Raw genomic sequence first — 18,770 nt, 5'->3', positions numbered from 1 at the left:
GCCTGCAGGTGAAAGAAAGCACACAAAGTTTAATAGAGATTTTATTATTACTAACTGGCAAGGAAAAAATAAGTGTTGAGTTGTTTGTGACATTTTCTTGATAATTGTTTAGAAATCTGAATTGTGCTTCTTAAAAGTCATAAAACCCCACATCACGTCAACCACAGAATCATAGAATGGCCTGGGTTGGAAGGGACTTTAAAGATCAATTTATTTCAACCCTCTGCCATGGGCAGGGATACCTTCCACTATCCCAGGCTGTTCAGAGCCCCATCCAACCTGGCCTTGGACACTGCCAGGGGTGGGACATCCACAGCTTCTCTGAACAACCTGTGCCAGTGCCTCACCACCCTCACAGTAAACAATTTTCTCCTAATATCTACTCTAAACCTACTCTCTTTCAGTTTGAAGCCATTTCCCCTTGAGCTGTCACTACATTCTCTTGTAAATAGTCTCTCTCCATCTTTCCTGTAGGCTCCCTCCAGGAGAATTTGCAGTCTTGTAGGCTCCCTTCGTAAGAATTTCTATCTTAAAAATCACCTTTTCCAGGTATCTGCAAGGTTATCTTTAATTTAGACATCAGAGCCAATTAATTTAATTTAGGGACTGAAAAAATCCTTTAGAATTTATTGGCGTCTGTTATGTTCAATATAAAATTTTGTAGTGGGATTAGGGTCTGATCATAGGGAGCTTACTAGGGCCAATCTTTTACTTTCTCCAAAGTGTAATGACTTCAGTGACAGTTTTGCCTCCAGAAGGCCTCCCAGGCTGGGGCAAAGCCTTGAAATGCATTCTGAAGTTGATATGATGAAATCCTATCTTCTAATCATTGCATGTTGTTTATAGCCTACTGAGAAAATTTCTGATACTGTGAACATCGAATATGTAGAGTGCTTTCATGAATTCCATGGAGACATTATATGAATAACTTTTGCATTGACATGGGTATAAAAATGGGTTTCAGATGTCACTGTGTGCCAAATTTCCAAAAAAAGCTACTAAATCTTCATGTATAATTTCGAGTGTACAATCATTCTCAAATGAAAAAGACAGAATTCGTATATACATTGGCAATCTATGCATGTAAATTGGCAGTTAGCATGCATAAATCCTCAACGAAGTTTTTCTTTCAATTAGACCCTTGCTAAATCCATAATAACTCCATTAACCCCAGGGGAATTACTTTGGATTTAAAATGCAGTTAAATAAGAACTCAGTGTGGCTGCAAGTTCTTTTCCTTTCTAAGCTATGGTTTGACTGGTACTGGGAGAACAGTCTTAAAATGAAGGTGGCACCTGTTTTCCTGTAAGAATATGTTTCATAATTCTACTATTTTTTTCTTTTTTTTTTTAATAGATTCATCCTGTATGGAAAAGCTACTTTCTAAAGACTGGAAGGAGAAGATGGAAAAATTAAACACAAGTGATCTCCTTGGAGAAATTAAAGGTATCTCACTAGATCAAATTTTAAATGTTTGCATATATTTTAAGAAGCGGATTGAGGATTTTTTGAAATTCCAGAAAAAATAATAGAAATAGCTGTCATGACTAGAGGGTGCCATTCTTTCCAGGCAACTCACCCTGGTTTTTAATGTTTATCTTAGAAATGACTGATGAGTGTGCAGAAAAAATGGAATATGTCACAATCAGTTATAGGCAGTATCAGGGATGTTATCACAAAACACCAGGTTAGTTACATTAGTTCTCTGACATCAGCCACATATCTCTGAGCAGAGGAAGAGGAAGAAATGTAGAGTTACCAGTACTTGGTACTGCTTCTTCCCAGTTGCACAAACTGTGTGTAGAAATAACCTTCAGATTGTAAAGGGTGGTAATTGTGCCATTGCTATTCTAAATCTTTGATTCAAAACAACAACAACAAAAAAAGGGTTTCTATTAATCCCCTTATGCAGAGAAAGGGCAGGTCTGGATACAATTTGGGACTTACTGAAATCAGTGCAAAATTTATTGTATATGTGGGCAGTAATTTTCAGTATTCTCATTATTTCTTGAGCCAGCATCCTAGGAAAAGTGAAATTCTCTTGGCAATTAAGTACTAGGTAGAAAACTTGAAGTGTTTTTCTCCACCCATCAATTCTTCCATGCATTTTCCTAGTGAGAAGAAATTCAGTGTTATTGATTAAGCAACAAATTTAACATGTACTTCTTTTTGTGCTGTGAGAAGGGGTCATATGGCATGTTTGTGGAGTACACAAAATACCTAAGATTTGTTTCTCTTCATTTTTTTTTGTATAATTTTGTTAAACTGCAAGTACAAAGGTGTGGAAACAGAGTCATGTTCATCATATTAATAACTCTTTTCTTTAAAATTCTTTAATGTAAAAATATATATATATTCTATTTGATGAAAATTGATGCTTAGGGATTTAAATTTCCACTGGGGAAATTCAAGATAGTTCAATTTTTTTTTTTATATACAAGTAGATGAAAGATTGGCTCTTTTTAATAAGTAAGTTATAATTGGTTCCTTCAGGACCAAAAATCTGTTGGATTCTCCTGATTTTTCTGGTAGAATTGTGACAATCCATATATGTTAGGCAGGTAAGAAATCCCATAGTAATATCAGTGACAGAAACATAGCATACAATTTTGCAGGAATGTGCTAAAATTGACTGCACAAAATCCCCCCAAAAATATGTCTTGAAATCACAATCTATTTAAAGCCATATTGTCTCTTAATAGTGTGGAAAACATTGAATGCTAGTTGAATTATTATTGTCTATTAATTGCAAAATATAGCTGCTTAGTCCTTAAATAGAAACTACTTGAATGCTATTAGCGAATCAAATTTAAAAGAGGTGGCATTTCTAACAATGCAGAATAATGTTCTTTATTCTTTTATATGGCACAAAATGCTTTCTAATGACATCTCATTTATTGAAAAAGAAAGGTTTGTTTTTCTGGATTTATGTTGTTCCTCCTATTTTCTTAGCATATATGCTCTCTGCAGAGTGAGTGGGTAGAGTTCTTGCCTCTCATCCTTTTCTCATCTCCCTACAAAGCACTCTCACTCAGATTTGGAAGAATTCCCAACTACCATTTCCGGGGGAATAGCCTATTAGGTGTGTAAAAAAGATCATCTGATTAGGCTCAGCAGGTTTATGTGTTGCCAGTCCCTCAGTTTCCACAGCCCATTTCCTGAGTAACCTGTCCTTAAATTGTCATAATATCTGCAATATTCATCCATGCTGCTTGTTGGCTTCCAGCAAGATGCAAAGCTGAATCTCCACTACTGCAGCTGCATTTAATTTTTTAAAAATAGAACCAACATGGAAGACAAAAAATGGTTGCTGTTATGTTGTGGTTTACACTTCAAATCTCTTGACAAAGGCATTAATATTGTTTTATAAAAGAAGAAAACTAGGTGCAGGGCTACATAGCTGGAGTAGGAACAGGTCTGAAGTTGGAATCCTTTCCTTTGGGCTCCCAAACCCATGACCTAACCACTGTCTGCAGGCTGGTTACCTCTGAGCCACTAAAACCACTCTTAACCCAATAGTCTGCTCTTAACTCCTATCAGCATTTGAGTACCTTAAATCAGCCTAAAAAAGAAAAAAACCAAAAATATCCACAAAAAAATATCAATCTAGCACGTGGCATCTTGAAAATCTGATTTCATGAAGGAAACAAAGCAAAGTAGGGAAGCATACTTTAAAATAAATCCTTTCATTGTTCAAGGTGGTAGAGTCCACAGTCATGGAGTTCATGTTCATGGTGATTGAATTCCCAGCAAGGTAACTGGCAGGGCATTCTGGGATCTGGAAGAACTACATTTGAAAATTTTTTGTCTTTTATTGAATTGATCTTGTGCAGAATTTCTGCTGATATTACTGAGAGTCTGACTTAGAGACATGAAGTGATTCAGTAAAAATAAATAAATGAGCTCATTAAAGGAAAAAAGTGTTGAGTATAAGAAAGGAAGGTGTGGTCCTGTGAGGAACTGCTCTTTGCACTGACTGTTACTGGGAGTTGTTTATTTTAGAGAGAAGGTGTTGTTCTCACTAAGGATAACCTGAGTGCATATTCTTCCTCTGTGTCTGCACAACCACAGCCCTCCCCCTTCAGTGAAAGACTAGCATCTTGGTTGTGGGAAGGCAGTTCACTAAGAATCAGTGCCAGAAAAAAGGATGAAAGCAGGAAAAAAAAAGTACCACTGACACAAACTGTTTCTATTCATGTTTGGGAAGCACACAGACAAGAAGAAAAGCTAATTGGCTGGGAGAAACAAATAAAAACGGTATTTTCTTGCTTTACCTTCTATATTTAGAACACAATAGTGTTAATCAAGATATAATTATAAACTATATCTATTAATTCAGACAATAGAGGCCAATACAAAAGTAACAAACAATGAATAATTCTTTTTTTCTTGGTGTGGGATTGTTCCTGTTCACAATTACTCTTGCATAGTGTGCCTCACTTGTAAAATTGCTTTTTCTGAGTTTCTTTATTAGGATTTCAGTTATTGATAATGGTCCAGATTCTTCCTTGAATTCCGGCCAAACAAGCCATTGACTTCAGGGAGGTTGCATGAAATGAGGAGAATCTGGCAGAATGTTTTCTAGCCAAATTCCAGTGGTTGAATAAGTCTGCTTGTTCATTTGATATGTTTATAAATGAAACACATAGGTCAAGTTTTCAAAGGTCTTGAAGCAGTTGACCTGAGTTAAATGTCTTGTTCACCTGGAAAAAAAAACCCCAGAGCTGTCTGTGCAAATCATTTGATTGTATGCTATTTGCCAGGGAGTGCATGCAAATAGATTTATTTAAGGTATACAAGCAATTTGTTAGGCTTACATCTGGCTTTTGCATTATTTGGTTTCTTTTGTATAAAAATTAGGATCAGGAAATACTTTTCATTCTAATTGTTGTTATTACATATTTGAATATACAAAGCGAGGCAGGGCTCTTTATTTCCAGATATTTGGGTGCACAGAGCTCTGTCCTCACCCTCCCTCACTGCATGTATTTCTGTTGCTTGGTTATCTAGTTTTTCTTCAGCAGCCACAGCTAGGCAGAGTAGCATCATTTATCACTATACAGAGTCTGTTTTAAGTTTTCTGTTTCTGTTCCAAATATAAATCTCTGGAATAGCACGGTCTTGCATGCATCAGGCAGTTGTCCTACTGAAATAGCCCTCAATGGTCTTTCTCAGCATGCAGAGGGCTTTGAAGATCAAATAAGAAAGGTCAGTCTTTAAGTAACTTAAGCAATGATGTTATCGTGGAAGGGTCAGAATTGGTCCAGCAGCCTCAGAGGAGAGTGACTCCTGGGTCAGCAGCTCCTGTGCTGCAGGTTAGTCCTGTGCCTTCCATTGGTGCTGTTTACAACTGGAACTCTCTATATTTATAGGCATTGTGACTTGAATGTCACATGCTGTCTTTGTACAGTAGGCTCTATTTTGAGGAGGTGAGTGATTGATGTCCATGGCTTTACCCAACACAGAAGGCTGTTTCTATTATGCTTCCTGTGCTTATCCCACCTCCTTTTATATTTGCTGCTTTAGTAATAAGAGTTTAACCTCCTGTTCTGTGTGACATGTGAACATTTAATGGCCTCAAAATATTTGGGTAGGTGGGAGGCAGAATTCCTTCTTCCTTGGGAAAGTTGAATTTAGTGTAATGAAGCTATTCACTTGATAGTCCTCTTGTAAGATATCCACTAACAATTTTGGAAAGGATGTTTGTCCCTGATATGGGAACAGGACAGACACAAGGAAGTGTTTTCTAGGAGTATTTTTTGTGTGTATTAATGACTGGAAGAGGACTGTGAAGCAGAACTGTTTGAATCCAGTAATTTAACACTCTCCATTTCTGGAACAGTCTTGGAAAGAGTTGTGCATGAATGAATCCTGAGAAAGTTGTGGTTTTTACAGTGAATTAATTTTTTAAAAAACATGCATGATTTACAAAACATTTTAAAATGTTATTTTTGCTTCTATTTTATAAAATTTGTCTTCACAGATAAGCTTTCAGGTGATTCTTGCTGTACTGTATCAAATGTGAAGTCCATTTTGAGGAAAATAAATCTGTTTTCCTTTAGCCCTGATCAACACTGTAGTCTGAATTTGTAGCAATTATTTTTCAGTATAATTGCTAAAAATTCTTTCTCATGAAATCTAAGGGTATATAACAGTCTGCCTCATAAATATGTATAAATAAATATATATAAGCCTTATATCACAGAGGCACTCAGAGGTTTTTAATTATGTCACTTTGTATGGCTATAGACATTTCAAAGCTCTCCTTTGTGCTCTCTGTTATAAACATATTTTATTTCTTTTGAAGTCTCTGTGATATACATACTAGCAATTAAAAACCCAGCTCAGGCTTTGAGACACAAGGTCTTCTTAATTAAAACTCAAACAAAAGCTACAAGCAGAAGCCCCACTATATGATTAAGGTCTAAAGTGTTATGATACATTAGAATCATTGTTAACTGCTAGGATTTAAAAAATCAATACACAGGAAAAAGAATCAACTGGTTCCAATTAGTGAAACCAATGAAAACATTCAACAAAACAGCACAGCCCAGAACCCCAACACCCAAATCCTCAAGAAATTGGTCCTGATTAGGAATATACCACAGGCTATAAAGGTTTCTCATAATGAATTTATTGCCATGATCCAATGAAGTGATATGTTCAGCTCTGTGTGGCAGCTCTCCAGATCAGAGCAGTGCTTTGTTTTGCCGTTACTCCAGCCACCAGCACTTTGTGTAACATGGTAAAAGGGCTGTGCTTCCAGGTCTAACCTGACCTTCTAAATTAAGACATTTGAATGTCTGAATATTTCATAAGCACTTTCAACAGTTAATGTTTGCACGCCCTTTAGTCAAATTTGCTTGAAGAAGGTAATGAATTCCAGAAATAAAAATATTTTGTCTAAGCTTACCAAGCCCTATTGTATCTATTTGTTATGGTCAAGATACCAGCACAATTAAACTAATCACCAGTGTGAAACACATTCAACTATATTTTCTTACATCTTCTTGACTTATTTTCTAATATTAAATATATTTCTTCAGATTCTGGATTTAAACAGACATACCCCCAGTTGTACAGACAGAGGATAGTTCTGTGGAAGAGACTGGACTGCTCACTGCACATAGTGCTAGTGTTTAAATTATGTCCATATAAGTCTCGGCAGGATTGAAGCTGTGTTTATCACACTAAAAAAAAAAAAAGCCATTTTTGTTGCTCTAGTCTTTTGGTGAGAGGGTTGTATTTCTGTGCCACCTCTCACTATCATGCCTACTTCTAATGTTGAAAGTTAATGACTGTTACCATTTCTAGTTCTTAAAACTCCAGAACTATAAATTACACTGTAATCAACCTTTCACATAAATCAAGTTTTCCTTATTGTTGAATATATTTTATAAAAAGCATCAATCAGGATGCATGGCCTTTAGTTCCAGGCACACAATGATATTTTACTTACCACAATCACAGAAATCTATATGTTTTTTACCTTATCAGTGTATATTTCTAAGCTTAACTATTCAGAGGTCAGTGTATGAACTCTGTATTATACTGAAATAAATATGACAGCCCACATATATTCTGGGTTTTGTGAAATGTGTCCCAAATAATGTAGTAAGAAATAGTATCAATGGTTCATGGGAAAAAGCAACAAGATGGATAATGATGCTAATAATAAGGAACTGAAACAGCAGTACATTTCTTTTTCACATTACAACACACTGCCTTCTGGAATGTGATCCATTCTTTATTTTTACAATTAGTGACAAGAAAATGTACAGTATTAAAATGTGTTTATTTTCAACAGCCATCTAATTTTTTTTAGCAGAAAATAGGTTGCCTATAAACTAAAAATTACAAGTCAGTTTTCTCCACTTTTTCCACAAAAAATTTGCCATTTTCCTCTGTTGGGAACTTGTTTTGGTGGTGTGTGTGTATATATATATATATTTTTTTTTTTCAGTGTATCAGTCATGGCTTTCTGTAATAAATACAGAGCCTTTAAATGCAGAAGAAAGGCTTCTGTGTTGAAGAATGTATCACTACTTGGACCTTAGTACCTTCTCCTCTGAAAGTGGCTGTCAGTGGCAAATTTTCTTTTGACTCTTGTCCCAGCTTAGTTGCCAATGAAGTTTCTTACCTTTAGCCAAATAAAACTCCTACTGAAGAAAAATATACAACCTCTTATGGAAAAGTAAGTGTATATGTAGGAGTTTGCATGGCTGAAACAAAAGTGGAAACTCCATTGCTTGTATTTCATCACACTTCAGTGCTTTTGACTTTTTGTTGCTTTTTGTTACAAAGTCAAATTCGAACCAATTGATGAATGTCAGCATTTTTATAGAAAAATACATATAGGCGCAATATGTAAAGGACTGAAATTTTCTGGTCAATTTGGATGTTGTTGAAACCTCCAGATGTACTTTTATCAGTTTTTTTTAATTGATGTTTCATATTCAGGGAACTTTCAGTGCCATATAAAGAACACAATGTCCTGCAGCATTCTGTCCCTGGACACTGCTCAACCTGTGGAAGGGGGTAAGGAAAGGGCAAACATACACTAATATTTCCTCAGCATACTCATCGAATTTCCCACAAAATATGATTAATGGGTGGCTTGATTCAGAGGTGGTAATTCAGGTTTAATGACCCTTGATAGAATTATCATCTATGAACATGTCCAACCACTTTTGAACCCTTTAACAGACAGCTGCAAAGTCTGTGGGGATAAGCTCAGCAGTTAGCAATATGCTGTATATTTGCACCCAGTACCTTGCAGGTGTCCCTAGATCTTAAAATGGACATTCTTAGAATGAACTGTTCCCTGCTCATCTCCTCTTTTACACTACACTCTGTCACTTCTCCAGCTTGAAAAGTAAAAATATATTTATTTATTCTTTATATGAAAGCTGTTTCTGCACTCTCCTCAGCCTTCTCTTCTGCAGCTTATTTGGAAAGAGACACCTTGCATAAAATGTAACTTTCTGAGCAACACCAAACTTTGGCACAGAATAATGAGAACCTTCGTGGCATTCCTTTTCACTTTCAGTTTTAAACTCCATTTCTGAACAGCAAGTTGTGTCTTTAAGGGGTATCTTGATGTGTGGATATTGTGTGGCAATGAGGATGTCCTGATGATATCAGAGATATCAGATTCAGTTTTTCCCTTAAGAGATAGATACGTAAAAATACTTTACTGGGAACTTAACAAATAGACGCAAGTCAGAAATGTCATCTGTAAGACTCAAGGCACATAGCATTAGCATTGAGGAAAAATGAAGCAGGAGCACATTTAGTAACTGCCCTGCAACTGATAATAGCAAGAACATAATGTGCAACCTGACACAGCCACTGCCTCAAAAGCCAAAGCTCAATGAGAAATAGAAGAAGAAATACAAGAAGGGTTGTCCTTGTCCCCTCTAAACAAGTTGACCTTTCAGAGGAGGTTAATTATCAGTGTTTTTTTCAAGATATCTTGATTTGTTTAACTGTGTCACCTCACTTAGGATCTGACCAATGACATCTGACAGTTTTCTGCCAAAGGGCAAATCTAGCCAAACTGGGCTCATTTTCCTTGTTTTCACCTCCTCCTGCCAACATTAAAGTGATTTCAGGCTAATCATGATCCCCTTGCTACAGTAAGGTCATTCACAATACTGTCCCCTTACTTGGTGAGTGAATTGATATCATTTCACTATGTCCCTTCTGTTCCTCCCTCAAATATTTATGGTGGATTAAAGTAAATAATTTATCTATTTTCCATCCCAATGAAATCTTTTTTGTTGGTTTGTTTTGGCACGATTTGCCAATAGAGAAAATTTTCAAAACCACGATAAAGATGAAGTCCCATCAATCAATTAATACTAATATATGAATTTTAAAGAAAATAGAAAGATGTATTGAAATAATTTCCATAGAAATTCCTCAGTCTGAACTGAGGAAACACAAATATATGAAGGATGTAGCCTGCCCTGATTCTATGAATTCATTGTAGGTATTACTCTCTGTGATGATAATATTAATGGGTTTATGACCAGGTAGCTTAGATCCAGATCAAAACTGGATCTTTGTCATTAGCTCTCACACTGTAATCGTGTTATTATGAACATACCTTTCTTACCCTTTTTTCTTTAAATTGCTGTTAGTTTAACCCACATATCCTAATATTTACCTTAGTCTGTATTGATATATTTTAACAAAGTTTCATATTAGACATATTGCATTAAAAGTTCTTTAAGAGTTATCCAAGATTAAGGTTAGACCTGTTCTTAAGCTGCTTAAAATTTGTTGCCCCATAGATAGCAGTAATGAGAGGCCAACACACTCATGTTGGGAGTGAATCTTCATGTCTATTAAGATTTGTTTGAACAGGTTTCCATCACAACAGGTGCACAATTACTTTATGAGTAAAATATTATCAGCCTTCCAAATTAGCCAGGGCAAAATGCAAGTTGTCTGATTAAATAATCAAACTCAATACTTAAAATGCACTTGATTTCCACAGGAATTTTAAGATGCTAAGTCCCAGTCTATCAGCGAAACTGTGATTGTTTGCAGCATGCAAGTAGCAGCTTGTAGAGTATCCTGTTTGGTATGTTTTACATAATTCACCCTACATTATACAACACAAAACCACTAAAAAAGCGTATAATAACGGGTTTTACTTCTAGTAAAACAATTTTAATCTTCCAATGAAGGTATTATACTGTGCATTAAAATCAGAAAAAAAAGTGGGCCTCTAATGGAAAATAGTTTGAAAGTGTTCTGCATTCAATTAGGAGGCACATCAGTTTGGAAATACAAAACCCAATGTTCTTTTAAAATAATTTTGTTTATGAAGAGGGAGGAACTAGAGAAAAATCCTGTGGGTCTGAAGTGCAGCTTGCAGTGTGGAGATCACATGTGTCACCAGTTACTGAATAGCTTAGTAAACACAGTAACTCAGAGACCCAAGAAATGAGTCAAATCTGAAACAGTAGGTTCACCATGAAGGGGAAACTTAGCAGCGCAGCTATCAGGTACAGATTACACACAGGTAACTGTTTGTTTTCATATCTGAATCTGTTTGTCAATCAAGGAATGCTGTGAATCAGGAGATGGGATCTCAAATACAAAACCACAAAGTCAGAGACAGCATCTGGAGGAGCTCCAAGCCACAAAAATTAGGGAAGAAACACAGAGGGAACAAAAACTGTAAATGCTTGCATGGATTCTGCCTCTATATACATTGAATTTAAATAATTGTGTTGATACATCAGTAATAATAATTGCTGATAAAAATTATAGTCCTTATTTTGGGCAGCAATATGTTTTACTAAATGTGAAATTAAAGGCAATTTGTATTAATTAGGGATAATATGAAAGTATATAAGCAGTTGACATTTCCGACATTTTTAAACACACTACTATGTGTGAAGATAGATCTTTTGCATTTGTTTTGGCTTGGAAATACTGTGGATTGATATATGCCCCCGAAGTATTCTGTTGACATAAGATCCCAGTTCTAACCCCTGAGATCAGAAAATTATTTATAGTTCACTGTAGTTTGAAATTTAATTATGGGATTTGATCTTTGATGTAACTGTTTAGTAGACAATTGTAGTTCTCCCTGAAAGCTGGAATACACCCTTAGTAGAGATACTAAACCAAGATCTTCTGATTGCACGTGGCACACTCAGATTGCAAGATTTAAGAAGTTGGTGTAGTGTATACAGATATTTTATGTAGGCTTACACAAATAACTTGTTCTAAATGTGGGGAAATTTACAGACATCAAATCTCAATTGGTAACCTCAAAAGAACAAATTTATACAGGAAGGTCAAGAAAATGAAATGGGCATAGCTGTTCTGTGGTTTAGTTTTTCCAGATTCCTTAAGAAATGTAGAGTGCCTATTGGCTTCTAATTGAGTTTTACTTTCAACCCCTGCCTCTTGTGCCAGGACACATGTGCTGGGATTCTGTAAAAGTCACAGGATGACTGTGGATTTTTTTGGGGACTGTAGAAAATAGAGGTTTTCTACTTCAGAATGTATTTAATTGACCCTCCTATCGTGGTTTTTTTTTTTTTTGTGGTTGTTCTTGTTGCTTTCTTTCCCTCCCAGTGTAATTTTGTGCCTCTCAGACTTCAGCCAAAGACAGGGCGCCCACTTCTGAAGGATAAGAGAAAGAAATACTTAATCCTATCAGGTTAAGGCCTGCCACTTGTCAAGATAGCAGTGATAGACAAAGGCACTTTGTGTCTCTGCACACCCTCAGAAAACATATCCCACCATCAGACAGATATCAACACTTGGTGCTAAGAGTGGGACACAGTGAAAATTCTCCCTCTGCTGACCTGGAAAAATCATAGTCAGTCTCTACACATAACTAAAGTTCAGTAAACATAACAGCTAGGTGAGGTTCTTCTCCCACTTTGCCTCTTGCTGTCCTCTTCCTTGTGTGTTGTACTCAAAACCACTAGAAAAACTCTTTTCTGAGCCATAGTTGCAACTAATGGAAAGTGCTATGGTGATCAGCAGCAAATAACCCATGACAGAATATAGGTGTTAATTGCTCATTAGCTGAATCTGACATAAAAAATTCACATTATGATGTCTATGTCTATGTAAAATATTCAAATACATTGAACACCTAGAAATTGATATAAAGTTCAAGTTTGGAAGTGAGGGAAAACTGAAGATTGATGTATTGAAAATGAATGGTTTTTAATTTGTTTTAACGAAACAGTCTTCACAAAGAACGAATTCCTTCCAAAAGGCACGCTCCAACACTTACAGCACAACTGGATGGGGCCCTGAGCAGCCTGGGCTAGTGGAAGTTGTGCCTGCCCGTGGCAGAGGGATTGGAATGGGAAGATCTCTGGGGTCCCTTCCAACCCAAGCTATTCCATGTTTTTGTGACCTGTTAAAGGAGAGCACTGCTCCTCACTTGTCAAAGTCAGATCATGCAGACCAGCTGGCATCACCACTTCCAAGGCTGAGACTGGGGCTCCTGTTCAAAATGATAACATTCACAGACTCAGTTTTGAAAGAGTTCATTTTCTGTGGTTCAAGAATTCAAGATGCATGTGTTTAATGTTCTTGATTGACAGATAGGAAATGTTTGAAAGATACTGTGAGAATTAGAAGATTAGCTGGTAAACTAGGCAATGCTTTTACTCTCTGCACCTATTCAGGCTTTTAGAGGCTTAGTAGTGCTATTTTTTGTCACAGCAAAACTATGTCATAGTAGGTGTAGAGTTGTCAAGTTGGTTAAGCAACGGAAGGTTACTCCATCCTAAACCAAATTAAAAACTAAAGCAATAATGATTTCTTGACTTTTTTTTTTTTTGCATAGACAAAGAAATGTGAGAGAGTGTGTGAGAGTGTTGCCTTATAAATGCATTTTAATGTATTCTCTTGTATTCATTCATCCTCTTATACAGGCTGATTGTCTTCTGTTCAGTCTATATATGTTGAGTCCATGATAGAGCTGAAGCTGCAGGCTTTCCTTTACTGCAGGCTGCTGATGTCCCCTAAATGCAGGACATTTGAGGTACTCTAGAGCAGAAAAACCTTATCTTTGCTATGGCATATTGAGCTTATGCTCCAAGGAGGAAATTGGAAATTTTTAAGTGAATGCAGTCTGCACCACTTGGAAGTTACCAATGTGATATTGAGTTCTAGAAAGTGACATCTAAATATCCTAAGTCCTCCAGCAGTCCTTCAACAATATTTCTGTTTATATTTCTCTTCATTTCAATATTCTGAAACAGCAAAACATATTGATGGTTATGCTTTAGAAGTTACTGTAAGGATGTGGTTGAAAAGTATTTTGTGCTAAGTTTAATACCTGTGTGAAACTCAAAGTGAGTAACTTTAGGTTTTGACCAAAACCTGTCAGCCCTAAGCCCAAGGTGTACAGACCATCACATAGATCCAGGTTCTCATGTCCACTAGTTGATGTTGCACAACAGAAAAGTAAAATAAAACTACTACTTCTGTGTTAAGGAAAGACAGTTGGCCAACCCATAGGTGTGACTTTTGATAGGGGGAAAGCAAGTCTTAATAAAAAAATCCTCCAGTACTGTGTTTGAAGGGTTGAAGTTGTTACAAAAGAACTCAGAGAAAAAACAGAAAGGAGATCTTTGGCATTAAGGGGAAAAAACCAGCAAAATACCCATTTGATTTCAGGAGTAATCATAAATGCAGACACAGGAATGAGGAAGAACAGGGGAAAATTACACTTTTACACTGATATTATCTCTACCTCTGGCTAATTTCCAGGGATTTCTAGATCCTGGTAGGATTTGTGTATTTTGAATCAGTCAAATAGATTCCTCTTCCAAATACCTGTCCACTCTGCCCTTGAACCTATATAAAGCTTTGAGCCAGCAGCAGCATTTAGATTCCATGGCTGTAGTGTCAGCTGGGGGAAGAACCCCATCAGGATCAAGTAAATTGAAAACTTTAAAGGTAATGTTCTGTGATTCACATACATTTATGTCATTGGTCAAAATAGCTTAAGATGTCATCTGAGTCAATGGGTGTTAGATGCTTCAAATTTTGAAAACATGATCATGATTTTGAAAACACGACCACAGGGATATTTGCAATAGTGAGAGGCCTAAATCTCTTCAAAAACCTGGCCCAGAGACACCTAAATCTGAGAACCTCCTTGGAAATGTACCTGAGATCTTTGTGGGTGCAAAGAGATTGAAATTTTGATTAAAAATTTATAAAGAGGAAATAACCACAAAATATATTGCTTAAGTTCCAAATTATTTTGCAGTCACAATTAGCCTTCATTTAAGTTGACATTATTTCAGCATCACAGTTACACTGAAGTAACTTCTGAGAAACACCTCAGAAATGTTGCAACAGGTGTGTTCTTCCAGACAAAACTAATTTTTTAAAAAATAAGATGTTTCAAAAGAAGATGATTAAAGTTCAAAACCAGTTGAGAGTAGTCTCAATTGGTTTTGAAAATCTGTTTTCCCTGCTTCTGCTGCTTTGAGTTTTTTGTTTGAGTGTCTTGTAAGGAAGAAAAAACAATGCTGCAGTTGTGGTTGCTGTAGAAATAAAATATGAAAATGCAACTTGGACAGTATTAAGTTCTGTTAAGGAGAGCTAAACAATTAGAAGATCCTGATTTCTTTAATAAATCCCGGGTCTATTTATAATATATTGAATTAGAATGCTGTTATAGTGGAATTCAAAACCTCTTGGTATGTTTCCTACGTATTCCCAGTGCTTCAGGATTTATTGTGAATCATTGTAACACTGTGCTTGAAGTTTTGCTAAATCCATGCCTTTGAATATTGGATTATATTAAGACTTTTGAGCAGGCAGTGTTTATGTTTTCTTTCTGAGTGATCCTGTTTCAGTGGTAGAATGCCTCTGAAAGCACAAAAAACCCCATGATACCATTCTGGGCTGGGACTGTGAAGAACTTAATTACCAAAGACTCTGTAGCAAAGGGCTGTGTTAAATGTTTTGGTTTGTGATCAACTAGGTATACAAATAAATTGAATTAAGGGAAGTTCTGACTGCACTTTTAGTCACTTCTGAGAATCCTCTGGCTAAACACACTCCTGCTTGTGGTTAGAGTGTAATTATTCCAGAACACTCCTGGAATATGTGTGGAACTGCAGTCTGCAAATGCAGGCCACCCCGTTTGTACTCTGGTTAATGTGATTAAGAAAGTTTTTCTCTAGTTAGAAATCTTGTCTGATAATTTTGTAGTGTATTTACAGGAGCACAACAAGCTGGTCATAGAATTCTAATTTGCTCTGGATTGCATTATTTTAATTATTTATTTATAAAATAAGCCCTCAGGGAACAAGAACATAGTTTACCTGTTTGGTTTTTGTTTCTCATGCCCATTCAGTGATGTTGTGGTTATTTCAAAAGGGATATGATAATTCTTATTTGTAGAATTAATATGCTCTGCTGAATTTTTCTTAGATTGTTAGGTTGTGTGCAGCAGATAAGTAGCACTTTCAATTTATAACTCTTTGATTATGAACTAAATTTAAAATAATATTCAGATTTACAAGCCTAAAGCTGCCACCTAATGCCATTATTAATGAACATATCAATGGACTTCTTTCAAAGCCCACTGAAATGAGTGTAAATCCTTTAACTCACTTCTCTGGGCAGATTCTAAATGTATAAAATTTTGTTGCTTTTCCATACATATCAAAGGCTTTTGACTAAATTGTCTCTTCTCAGATGAGGTAGGAAGTTTCTTCTTTACAGCTGCTGTGATAGACAGGCTATGCTAATGTCCTTGTTTTGCAATAAACTTTGCCTTCTTCATTACTTATCACCAGAGGCAATAAAAATCTTCAGAGGCAAATATAAGTTTTTCATTGATATACTTGTTTGTATTTGTAAGACATGAAAGATGAACATGTAATTAAGATCAAAATTAAAATTTATATTTAAAGTATATAAATCTTGCAGTACTAATACTCCTCATATTTATATTTAGACATTTCTGAGTCGTGTAGCTAATAATTACTAACTAAGAACTCGTGGAAGTAACTTATTTAACAAGATATAAAAAGTAACTGCAAGACATCAGAAGTCAGAGTACATTTCACAGGGGCACATCTCCTCTCCTGTGTATATTGTGCATTCTGGATGCAGCAGAAGGAAAGCATTTGGGTTACAATTTTCAGTATAGGAAAAGAGGCAAGGCTCCTGGAGTGTTCTGGTGTGTTATCCTCAGTGTTACCAGTATGGCAAATGAGCCCAGATAATTGAATCCTAACATGTAAATCAATTAGCTTTTTAATAGAAAAGCTGCAGTGGCACCTATGCAAAAGACTTCTACCCTTCTTGCACCCACAGAGAAAAGAAGTAATTGCTGTCCTTATTCTCTTAGCCCTTCCTGGCACACAGCTGGGTCAGCTTCACTGCATTGTGCTCCTCAAAACTGGATTAGCCCCCAGGAAGACACAGTGAGGAGATGTGGGGTTTTTTTTTTTTTTTTTTCCCCACTTGATTTTCTTGTGTCCAGCTGCAGAATTACACTCAAAAGCTGCATGAAGTTCAACTGCTCCTTTTTCTTGCCATCACCCTATGGATGTACTTGTGGACATTAAAGTGCGAAGTGTTCCTCTCTATTTAAAGAGAAGAATCACATTATTTCTGCCAATACTGTGGCAAAGAGCAGGAAAAAAAAATTAAGCCCTCCTTTTCTGTAGCTTGCTCTTAAAAATTGAAAACTTAGTTAAAAAATATAATTCTTTTTTTTTACCTTTCATTATTAATCCATAGTTTAGACAATGGAGAAGACTGAAAAAAAAACCCAAACAAAAGCTTCTTCTACATCATGAACCTTTTTTTAATGAAAATCAAATGATCAGCTACAGAAATCACAAGTAACTAGCTCCTGTTAGATAAGGAAATTAATGTCATCTAATTCATATGAACTGTACTCATCAAATGAGACATTAAGAGAACTTCCTCTAAACTCAGCTTCCTTCCAGCCACTTTTATGCATGTACATATACAATTCTCTTTCCAGAATAAGATTAGATAGCACAGATATTCACTTTACCCTTGTGATTGAAGATACAAGTTTTAATTGGAGAGCTCTTCCTTCAAAATAAGTGGTTCTTTGCACTTGCATGGGAAGAAATACTAGTTTTAAAAGAATGAAAAATTGTATAGATTTTGAAATTCTATCATGTTTACAAAATGAAAAAAATAAGATTAATAGCACTGAGAAATCACTTGTTAAAGTTTAAATTGAATATGGGAAAAAATTTGCTTTTATGCAGCTGTGTGTTGTTAGGAAAGAACAATCAATGAAATGGAGCAATTTCAAAATCAGTACTGAATTCTCCATTTCTTTTTTCAGCAAACTCCCAATCTTTTCATGTTGCTTGATAAGATCCTACTTACTCCAGACTGTCATCAATTGTGACTTTCAGCACTGTAATTCCAAAGAATACACTACCTATGATTGTATATAAGCAAAAGAAAATCAAGGAAATCTCATTTCACATCTAAAAGAGGATGTTACAAAAATTATCTTACCACACATTTTATTGCAGTGTTTTATATGAATTTTAGAGATAGGTTAGCAGTCATAGTCAATCCTCCCCATCAAGGCACAGCTGCAAATATTAGGAAAATTCGTCTTTTCTTCTTTTCTGGAAAGGAAATGTAGGGATTTTCTATCGAATTCAAGTATCTAAAAAATTGCTTAATTTGGTTAGGATACAGTGAGACTACTAGTGCAGCAGAACTTCATTCAGCAAATGTTAGGAATCAGAAGAGAAAAATAAAAATGGAAAAAATTATCCGGAAAACAAAATAATGTTTAGGAAAAAATGCTGTTGTGTTGGAGTTCCTTGGAAGCTGTTGTAAAAGGTTGGGCAGTATTTCTCTGTGTAAGCACCTCATTCTCAGTTTTACATCTGTAGCTTCACATTAAGCTATAAACAGCTCATGGAGAGAGTTTAATAAGAAAGTGCATTTAAAATGTCTAATACTAAGTACACATTTTTTTATGCCAAATGATGCTGTCAGGAAAAAGCAGTCTCAGACCCAAACCTGGGATATGCCTGATGCAGTGAGTTTTCTAGAAACTGAGGTGAGGTTTTTTTGACTTCTGTTTGGCAAGTCTGCTCTTTTTCCTTCTATAATTACAAAATTTGGGCAAAACTAATGAAAGTATCCCTGTGTTTTGGATCAGGTTCAGAGATAAAATAATAGGGAAGGTGATCAACTGGCTTCACTTAGGTTTTTGGGAACATGGGGATCAGTTCTCACAC

The 18,770-nt window shown here is 35.9% G+C and overlaps 1 protein-coding gene across 8 annotated transcripts in view; it reads left to right on the top strand.

Moving 5' to 3' along the window:
* SOX6 (SRY-box transcription factor 6) overlaps positions 1 to 18,770 on the top strand; it is a 370,303-nt gene that overhangs the window by 198,113 nt on the left and 153,420 nt on the right. For all 8 annotated transcript variants that reach the window (XM_030950420.1, XM_030950423.1, XM_030950421.1 and 5 more), the window contains one exon: positions 1,357 to 1,446. In XM_030950420.1, coding sequence (XP_030806280.1) covers positions 1,357 to 1,446 — 90 coding nt within the window. The remainder of the gene's footprint in view (positions 1 to 1,356; positions 1,447 to 18,770) is intronic.

Source organism: Camarhynchus parvulus, chromosome 5, assembly GCF_901933205.1.
Source record: "Camarhynchus parvulus chromosome 5, STF_HiC, whole genome shotgun sequence".
Classification (NCBI taxonomy): domain Eukaryota; kingdom Metazoa; phylum Chordata; class Aves; order Passeriformes; family Thraupidae; genus Camarhynchus; species Camarhynchus parvulus.
The sequence above is the reverse complement of the archived record's forward strand: the minus strand, read 5'-3'. Positions and strand labels throughout refer to the sequence as shown.